The 10,654-nt window shown below is 42.8% G+C and overlaps 1 protein-coding gene across 3 annotated transcripts; it reads left to right on the top strand.

Annotated features, from left to right (window-relative positions):
- Positions 1-5,321: 5,321 nt before the first annotated feature.
- Positions 5,322-9,953, top strand: scrn2.S (secernin 2 S homeolog). 3 transcript variants are annotated; one of them, XM_041577831.1, is made up of 8 exons: positions 5,322-5,454; positions 6,347-6,539; positions 6,644-6,825; positions 7,261-7,460; positions 7,565-7,780; positions 8,388-8,553; positions 8,631-8,811; positions 9,649-9,953. In XM_041577831.1, exons 2-8 carry the CDS (start codon positions 6,372-6,374, stop codon positions 9,820-9,822), a joined length of 1,287 nt encoding a protein of 428 aa, XP_041433765.1. In that variant the 5' UTR covers positions 5,322-5,454; positions 6,347-6,371; the 3' UTR covers positions 9,823-9,953.
- The last annotated feature ends 701 nt before the right edge of the window (positions 9,954-10,654 follow it).

The following is a 10,654-nucleotide window of genomic DNA, read 5'->3' as shown; positions in this document are numbered from 1 at the left end:
TAACTGGGCTTATTTATCTGCAACACGGCCGGGAATTGTACTTTATTTCTATTTTACCTGAATAGAAGCCACTAATCCATATAATGAGATATCTGATGGGAAACGGCTGGAGGTTTTAAGTCATGAAGCTGTTACCAAAGTGAAATCATGACGAGAAAGGCAATTGTAATTACAGGTATGGGATCCATTATCTGGAAACCCGTTATCCAGAAGGCTCCAAATTATGGAATGGCCGTTTCTCGTAGACTCAATTTTATCCAAATAATCTTTGTAATAACGAAACAGTCGCTTGTACTTGATCCCAACTAAGATATAATTAGTCCTTATTGGAGGCAAAACCAGCCTATTGGCTTTATTTCATGTTTATATGATTTTCTAGTAGACAAGTTATGAAGATCCAAATTACGGAAAGATCCGTTATATGGAAAACCCCAGGTCCCGAGCATTCTGGATAAGAGGTCCCATACCTGTGTATATCAGCTGGGATCAAGTGCAAGGTGCTGTTTTATTACTACAGAGAAAAAGGAAATATTAATATGATGCCATATTTAATGAAATATGAAATATTTAATAAAAAATTGAGTCTATGGGACATGGCCTTTCTGTAATTCAGAATTTTCTGGATAAGCTTTCCAGATAATGGATCCAATTCCTGTATCTTGTACGTATTCCAGTATTAAACCTTATTGGAAGCAAAACCAGCCTATTGGTTTTATTTCATGTTTACATGATTTTCTAGTAGATTTAGGGCAGAGACACAAGCTGCTATTTTGGGAGAATAGTCGCCCACCGACAAATCGATTCACCTTGGGGCGACTAATCTCCCCGAACTGCCTTGGATCGCTTCGGCTTTCCGAAGTCGCCTGAAGTTTCCTCGTGAGTGCCATCCCGCCGGCGATTTTCATTCTAGCCGACGGGAAGGCAGTTCGGGGAGATTAGTCGCCCGAAACTAAGCTATTTGTCGCTGGTCGACTAATCTCCCGAAATAGCAGCGTGTCTCTGCCCTTTTTATATGAAGATCCAAATTACGGAAGATTTGTTATCCAGAAAGCCCGAGGTCCCTAGCATTCTGGATAACAGGTCCCATACCTGTAATAATAAAACAGTCGCTTGTACTTGATCCCAACTAAGATATAATTAATCCTTATTGGAGGCAGAACCAGCCTATTGGCTTTATTTAATGTTTATATGATTTTCTAGTAGAATTAAGGTATGAAGATCCAAATTATGGAAAGATCCCTTATCTGGAAATCCCCTGATCTCAAGCATTCTGGATAATAGGTCCCATACCTGTAATAATAAAACAGTCGCTTGTACTTGATCCCAACTAAGATATAATTAATCTTTATTGGAGGCAGAACCAGCCTATTGGGTTTATTTAATGTTTATATGATTTTCTAGTAGACTTAAGGTATGAAGATCCTAATTATGGAAAGATCCATTATCTAGGAAACCCCAAGTGCAGAGCATTCTGGATAACAGGTCCCATACCTGTATTGCTTATGCCGTTGATGCATGTCTTTTTATACACACATGGATCAATTACGGGAAATAAAATGAATCTGCCGCCAATTGTTTTTAGTAGTTTATAGTACAGGTATAGGATCTATTATCCAGAATGCTTGCAAGTCTACTAGAAAATCGTATAAACATGAAATAAAGCCAATAGGCTGGTTTTGCCTCCAATAAGGATTAATTATATCGTAGTGGGGATCAAGTACAAGCGACTGTTTTAATATTACACAGAAAAAGGAAATCATTTGTACAAATCTGAATTGACTAAAATTGTGTCTATGGGAAACGATGGCCTCAGAGTTTTAGGGATCCATTACCTGAATTTGTAACCCCCCTGAAGCAGTTGTACCTGGTGGTATAGGGAAAATAAGCATTTGTGGTCCTTAGAATAAAAATGCCTGCAATGATATATAGATAATAATATTATATATTTCCATTCATGTGTAGAGAGGGAATGTGATGTGTTCATACATAATGAAACCCTCGTAGGGTCCTGTTTGTTTAAAGGACAAGTCATTCCTCCAGAGGAGTGAGAGTTTAACCTGACACAGCTGCATTTTATCCTGACTTTTATTAACGATCTCCTGATTTCTATTAAACCTTAGTGTTCCTGGTTATTCCAGCCTGAGGGATAGTCCATTTCTCTAGTTACTTAGCGGCTGCTTTATCCTGGGAGGGCAGGGGATCCATTCCTTGTTCACTAGTTGGCTTTGGAGTGTTCTTAGCCGATGCCCTTCATACCTATACGTGCAGTTTAATGGCAGCCCTTTCCTTGTTTTTTATGATAAACAGTGAATTTCATGTTGCTGCAAAAAATAAATTAATGTGCATGAGTTCTGATGAGTCTGAGTGTTTTGTTGTTGAACAGACGCCAGAATGAAGGTGCCGGTGGAGGGGGGTAACAGGAGTCTTGTCTGCTCTTCTCAAGGCGTCAACATGGTGATCTCTGGGTGTTTAAACCATGAATCAGCGACTATTGAGGGATTTGTGGTCTCTCTGCAATGTTCCTTGTTGTGAGCGGAGAATATTGCAGGACAGTGAACACTAGAGGGAGCTCTGACACTTTTTATTACAAGGATAGCACCCGTAGCCCTCTCCTGTGGCCCTCTCCTGTGGCCATCTTCTGTAGCCATCTCCTGTGGCCCTTTCCTGTGGCCATCTTCTGTAGCCATCTCCTGTGGCCCTTTCCTGTGGCCATCTTCTGTAGCCATCTCCTGTGGCCCTCTCCTGTGGCCATCTCCTGTGGCCCCTCTCCTGTGGCCATCTCCTGTAGCCCTTTCCTGTGGCCATCTTCTGTAGCCATCTCCTGTAGCCCTTTTCTGTGGCCATCTTCTGTAGCCATCTCCTGTGGCCCTTTCCTGCTTCAATATATTCAATTCAACTTGGGCATCACTGGAAAATATTAATAGTCTTATCATAGTATTAAAGGGCATATATGTCTTAAAGAGATACTGACAGCAGAAATTAAACCATTTTTACATCTATCATAGTATTGACTTTGTTTGCTACTTATAATTTTGCCATAAAGTATTTGCTCAAAGCTTTTAGATTACTCATCAGACTCCCTGTGCTCGTCTATGAGGGCTGAGATGGACCAGGGTCAGACTGGCCCGACGGGACACCAGGAAAAAACCCGGTGGGCTGACCCTTATGGGCCCCCTGCCGGCCCAAACCCCTTCTCCCGATATTCGGTTTCTACAAAAAAAAAAAAAAAACATTTCATGCATGTCCGTTCGTGAGTGTCTGCACCTTCATATATGCGCGACCAGTGGCACGTCACAGTAGGGAGTCAGGTTTAGGAACATAGGAACATCAACTAAAAATTATTTACAAAAACAAACCTCTCAGCAAAAAAAGATCAACATGATCTATAGGTAACTTTTAATGTAAATTCATATTTTAACAAGTATTTTTTAGCGTCAGTATCACTTTAAGAAAGACTCACCTACTGAAGGTTGGCCTGCTCAATGAGTTTATTTTCCCTTCATTTATAAGAGGGCGCATGACATGATGTTACACCCTAATCACCCCAAAACAAGAAACTCTCCTACTTATTGTCCTGCTAGAGGGTTGGTTGGAGACAAGTCATGGCAACAAACAAAATACTAGAAGGGGTTTTTTTTATCAAAATCCAAATTTTTCTGATAATTATATTTTAAAAAGTCCAAGCAAACTATGATTTGGCCTTATTTATTATTAAAAAGCATGATTTCATCAAGGAAAACTCTGTAAAATCAAGCGAAAATCCTGGATCGCTCAATTATTTGGGGTTTTCTACCGAAAAGTCAGAGTTTTTCCCGAAAAGCCCTAAATAGTCGGATTTTTGGGCTAATTCCAGCACAGACCACAGAAACTTCCAAACTAGCCAAGAGACACTGGAAAATGGGATAATGTTTAAAGGAGAAGGAAAGCCCCAGGGCGCAAAACCCCACCCCCCTCCCGTGTATTGCCCCCCCTCCCTCCTCCCCCCTGGCCTACCCCTCCCGCTGGGCAAATGCCCCTAACTTGTTACTCACCCCTCTGCGCAGGTCCTGTCCACGGAGTTCACAGTCGCCATCTTCTCCCACGCGCGTCTTCTTCTTGCTCTGACCGGCGTCTTCTGGCGCATGCGCAGTAGGAACAGGTACCGGTACAGCTCTATTGCGCATGCGCCGAATGTCACGAAGTTTTCCGATTTCACTTCGTGACATTCGGCGCATGCGCAATAGAGCTGTACCGGTACCTGTTCCTACTGCGCATGCGCCAGAAGACGCCGGTCAGAGCAGGAAGAAGACGCACGTGGGAGAAGATGGCGACTGTGAACTCCGTGGACAGGACCTGCGCAGAGGGTGAGTAACAAGTTAGGGGCATTTGCCCAGCGGGAGGGGTAGGCCAGGGGGGAGGAGGGAGGGGGGCAATACACGGGAGGGGGGAGGGGTTTTGCGCCCTGGGGCTTTCCTTCTCCTTTAAGTGTGACGGGAGACTGGGGTACAGATCTGGTAACGGTCGACCTCTACACAAGTCAGTCCCATTGCATGCTGGGTATTGTAGTCTTACATTCAACTTGGCAAATTGTTAAACAAAAACTACATTACCCAACATGCATTGGGAGACGCAGGCTTGGCACATTAAGGCAAGAAAAAACTTTGGCTGGTTTCCAAGGTACAAACCAGCCAAAGGCCCAAAAGGTAGCCCAAATCCCTACCTTGGCTAGTTTGTACAGGTATGGGATCTGTTATTGAGAAACCCGTTATCCAGAAAGCTCCTAATTATGGCAAAGCCATCTACTATGGACTCTGTTTTATCTAACTATCTCCTTTTTCTGTGTAATAATAAAACAGTAGCTTGTACTTGATCCCAACTGAGATATAATTAATCCTTATTGGAAGCAAAACCAGCCTATTGGCTTTATTTCATGTCTATATGATTTTCTAGTAGACTTAAGGGATAAAGATTCAAGTTACAGAAAGATCCGTTATGTAGAAAATCCCAGGTCCCGAGCATTCTGGATAAATGTCCCATACCTGTACCTTGTACTTGATCCCAACTAAGATATATTTAATCCCTATTGGAGGCAAAACCAGCCTATTGGCTTTATTTCATGTTTATATGATTTTCTAGTAGATTTAAAGTATGAAAACCCCTTATCTGGAAAACCCCAGGTCCTAAGCATTCTGGATAACAGGTCCCATACCTGTACTTTCAAAACCTGCCTGGGCTTTAAATCAGTAGCCCAATTGGGCTGGAAAAGCTCCAACCTGGCAACCCAGCAGTGTGAAGTGGGCGGGTGCTTGGCTGAGACAGAAGCCGCACCTCCCCTTGGTCACATGCCTGTGACATCACCAGCTTGCAGGCAGGAATAGAAGGAAGGCGTCACATGACTGTTTATTTCTTGTCGAGTGGATGTGGATAATATTGAGGCGACTCTGTTCGTGTGTGATTCGCTGAAGTTCTGCTACAGTGAGTGCTGCAACTGCCCCTCCCCTCAGCACAATCAGCAGTGTCAGAGCTTTAACTCTCCTGTATTATCCACAAGAACCCCCACATCCTTCTCCACAAAACATTTGCCCATTAAGGGCATAACATAGTGAGTTGAAAAAAGACACACGTCCATCAAGTTCAACCTTAAAAGAGAATTCAACCCTAAACTTAAAAAAACCGTACCCTACATAGACCCCCATCCCTTCTCCCCCCAGCCTTAGTGTTACCCCAGGCAAATGCCCCTAACGTTTTACTTTCCCCTCAGTGCAGATTCAGGCATCGGAGTTCACGAGCGCCATCTTCAGACACTTCGGTAGTCTTAGTAATGAATTTGACAATTTTAGTTCGTTTCGGCGCATGTGCAGTTCTCATGAAACAGAAAATTGCTACAAATGCGCATGCGCCGTCTCTGGTCTCATTTCAAAAATTTCCGAAGTGATGAAGATGGCGCCCGTGAACTCCGATGCCTGAATCTGCACCGAAGGGTAAGTAAAACGTTTTCCCGAGGAAACAGTTAGGCTGGGGGGAGGACAGAGGGGGTCTATGTAGGGTAGGGTTTTTTTAAGTTTAGGGTTGAATTCTACTTTAAGTCTATATATAACCTGCCTAACTGCCAGTTGATCCAGAGGAAGGCAAAAACCCCAGTTGAAGCCTCTCCAATTTGCCTCAGAGGGAAAAATTCCTTCCCGACTCCAAAATGGCAATGGGACCAGTCCCTGGATCAACTTGTACTATGAGCTCTCTCCCATATCCCTGTATTCCCTCACTTGCTAAACACCATCCAACCCCTTCTTAAAGCTATAAGCGGCTGCATATTTTTAAATCCCACGCGCATAACCTTTCCTGAACCTATTGCAATGCAATTTGACAGATACCCTTTTTATGTCGGCAGCACTATGTCCAGTTCTTTGCCCCCCAGCTCCTGCGACTGTTTCGTCTCCCTCCCTCCGGCCTCTCTTTCTTCCTTTGTTCTGTTTGGTAAGAACTCGGACCGACCCCGCGATGAGGTCCAGGAGATTGTGTATTATCCAGCAGCATCTCATCCTCTAGGATCCAAGGTGAAGGTGAGCTCTTCATATACTGTATAGGATCTAGGTATTTATACATTTCTATATGACATTGTTGTGCCATGGATTTGATTTCATGGCTGCATCTTATTCCCAATTAGTGCACGTTCATCGAGGTGGAGCAGGTCAGGGAGACGCTGGCAGTTGTGCTGAGCCGTCCCGCCTGGCTCTGGGGTGCTGAGATGGGGGCGAATGAGATGGGTGTCTGTATAGGGAATGAAGCCGTGTGGACCAAGGAGCCAGTGACAGAGGGCGAGGCTTTATTGGGCATGGACCTAGTCAGGTGAGACTTCAATCATCTTATTCCATGTCTTTTTTATTATTATTAATATTATTATTAATACGACATTGGGGCTTATTTCTAAACACTGGGCAAATCTGCACCTGGGCAGTAACCCATAGCAACCAATCAAAGATTTGCTTTCATTATTCAAAAAGCCAGTCCCTGATTGGTTGCCATGGGTTACTGCCCAGGTGCAAATTTGCCCAGTGTTTATAAATGAGCCACAGTGTGCTTTCATTCCATTGTCAGCCCTTGCTTTGTCTGTTTTTGCAGATAACACTGAATCCCTCGATATTAAAGGGCCAGCCGCCTGCTCTTTTAGTATTTCTAATAAATATATAGTTTCTGTCCATACTAATTTCTTAGTTCACTTGTATCCCTTCTACTCTCCATCCCTTCCTTTCCTATTCAATGGCATTTTGTCCATGTCCATAGACTAGCCCTAGAGCGGGGCCCTTCAGCTCAGAAAGCTGTGCAAGTTATCACTGAACTGTTGGGAGAGTATGGGCAGGGGGGCAGCTGCAGGGAAGAGCCTGAACCTTTCATATATCACAACACATTCTTGCTGTGCGATCGCTCAGAGGCTTATGTGCTTGAGACTGCAGGGCCCTATTGGGCAGCAGAGAGGATTGTTGGTGAGTAAACATGGCGGTCTCAAAGTCCCCTTTCATACCCGACTCATCAAAATGCCCAATGTTTTGTGTTTTACCCCTTGACATTTTCATGTCTCATCTCACAGAGGGTGCCCGGAACCTGTCTAACCAGCTGAGTATATCTGTGTGCCCCTGGAGTGAGCACCCCCAGCTCCGCTCGCATGCCTTGCAGCAGGGGTGGTGGGACGGCCAAGGAGAATTTAACTTCTCTGTAGTGTACTCTTTGGAGAAGCAGCCGGAACGCATGGCAGCAGCAAAACTGAGATACAGAGCTGGGCAGGAACTGCTTCGTATGCAGGAAGGTGAAGAATTGGTTCAGGGGTTTGGATTAAAATCTATTAGGGAGGAAATAGTGTCTGTAGAACTTGTTAAAAGTTGTATCTAAAGTTGTATCTAATGTAGTTAGTAAGCCAAAACTGTAATGTATAAAGGCTGCAGTGACTGGATGTGTAACAGAACAGAACACTACTTTTCAGCTCTCTAACTCTGAGTTAGTCAATGACTATAAGGGGGGCCACATGGGACATAACTGTTCAGTGAGTTTGCAATTGACCCTCAGCATTCAGCTCAGATTCAAAAGCAACAGTTATGACCCATGTGCCCCCCCCCATTCAAGTCTCTGATTGGTTACCGCCTGGTAACCAATCAGTGGAAACTGAGAGAGCTGAAAAGCAGGGAGTAGTGTTCTGGCTATTATGTTACACATCCAGTCACTCCAGCCTTTTTACATTACGTTTTTGACAAACTAACTATATTTATTTTGCACGGGCTATCTATTTACCCAGTTTTTATTTTTATACTGAACAATTACTTTAAGCTAGTAATGTGAAAAACGAATGTATGAGGTGACGCTCCCTCAACGGATACCCAGTAATGTCACACCATGACTTCCTATATCTGACTCCTCAGGACACATGACAGTCAAGTCTATGCTGAGTATTTTGCGTGACAAGGAAAGTGGTATCTGTATGGACTCTGGGGGCTTCCGTACCACATCCAGCATGGTATCTGTGCTGCCACGTTCCCCCCATGAACCATGTATTCACTTGCTGTCGGCCACACCAGATCCATCCAGGTAACAAGATTTACAATAAATATGTCCCTGGTTCCTGATCTGGTTCCTGATTGGCTCCTTTATTACTCTTCTCTTAGATCAGTGTACAAGCCCTTTATGTTTAGCCCACGTGTGACACAAGTGCCCTGGGTGTTGTCGCCTACTTTTGGAGAGCAGGACCCCGTCAAGCAGATTCCTAGGTTCCAGACCCAAGTCGATCGCAGACATGAACTCTACAGACAGCACCAGAGAGCTCTAGAGGCTTGTAAAGGCAATAAGGTACAAATAGAAATTCACTGGCATAGGTAAAGTGTAACATGTAAAGGGCATTATAGGGGTGGTTCACCTTTAATCTAACTTTTAGTATGTTATAGAATGACCAACTCTAAACAACTTTTCAATTGGTCGTCATTATTTAGTTTTTATAGTTTTCTAATTGCTTGTCTTTTTCTTTTGATTCTTTCCAGCTTTCAAATGGGGGGTCACTGACCCCATCTAAAAGTAAATGCTCTGTAAGGCTACAAATGTATTGTTATTGCCACTTTCTATTACTCATCTTCTATTCATAGTCCAGTCTCTTGTTTAAATCAGTGCATGGTTGCTAGGGTAATTTGGATCAGATCAACCAGATGGCTGAAACTGCAAACTGGAGAGCTGCTGAATAAACTCAAAAACTCAAAACAAATAATAAAAAATGAAAACCAATTGCAAAGTGTCTCTCTCTGGGTCATACTAAAACTTAACACTAAAGTAAACAACCCCTCCATTAGACTACAGCAGGGTTACATATATATATATATAAAAATATTTTCCTTCTATAGTCCAGGATCGTGTAGGACACCCTATAAACAGGGTCTCTGTCTGTTCTGGACTTTTATAGCAGGAGAAACCTCACACCTATGGAGCCCTAGATAAGAGCTAACTATGTTACTTTTAGACTATAATCTAAGCAAGACTCAATAAGCTAAAAGGATACACAAGACCATATCTGAATTCAAGCTGTAAACTCTAATGAAGGGGATCTATAATATCCCTTATAAAGGTTAGCTGCTTCCTACCTCATCTCACTGCTTTCCTCATTCTTTGATGAGCTACTTAAACTTTTGCCTTAAGCAGGAAGCCGAAGAGACGCTCAGACAAAAGCAGTTAAAGCTGGAGGAGGAAAATCTCCATTGGGTTGATACATTTCTGGACACGAGCAAGTCGGCTGACCCTGTGGGTGGGTCTGATATATTCCGGATCTGTGTGGAGAAGGAGCTGGCGTTATACAAAGAGACGGGAGAAAAGTAATGCCCCCCTGTGGAAGAATAATATCAGCCGTGCAATAATACGAGTCTCCTTGGCTGCAATAAATAGACAATAATTAAATATATTTATCAACAAAGTTAAAAAAAGATTCACTAATAAACATATTGGTGTCACTTCTTTTGTCCTGCACCATGATTGTCTCTTATTAGCAGATGAGGGTGAGGGAACAACTACACTGCTCATTTTTCCTGGGCTAATTGTAGGCCGTTTTGGTGAAGGGGCAGATGCTGGTAATTTTGGAGTTTTTGTGCTCTTGAGAACTAATGTGGACTTTCTTTCATCAGACCTTGAGCCTTGCCCTGTGCCACATGAAGTCTGTAGGGTGGAGGATTTATTAACCGGGACTTGGTCACCAATTTTAGACGTTTCATGATTTAGGTCGACATTGTGTCCTGTTTTAGCTGAAGCCGATGAACAGTTCTTTGTTGACCCGTGATTAGGGTTGCCACCTTTTCTGGAAAAAAATACCGGCCTTCCTATATATTTATCTTTATTCCCTATTAATAACATTGGGATCACTGACCTTCCTATAGATTTATCTTTATTCCCTATTAATAACATTGGGATCACTGACCTTCCTATATATTTATCTTTATTCCCTATTAATAACATTGGAATCACTGACCTTCCTATATATTTATCTTTATTCCCTATTAATAACATTGGGATCACTGACCTTCCTATATATATATCTTTATTCCCTATTAATAACATTGGGATCACTGACCTTCCTATAGATTTATCTTTATTCCCTATTAATAACATTGGGATCACTGACCTTCCTATATATTTATCTTTATTCCCTATTAATAAC

The sequence above is a fragment of the Xenopus laevis genome, chromosome 9_10S (assembly GCF_017654675.1).
Source record: "Xenopus laevis strain J_2021 chromosome 9_10S, Xenopus_laevis_v10.1, whole genome shotgun sequence".
Lineage (NCBI taxonomy): Eukaryota > Metazoa > Chordata > Amphibia > Anura > Pipidae > Xenopus > Xenopus laevis.
The sequence above is the reverse complement of the archived record's forward strand: the minus strand, read 5'-3'. Positions and strand labels throughout refer to the sequence as shown.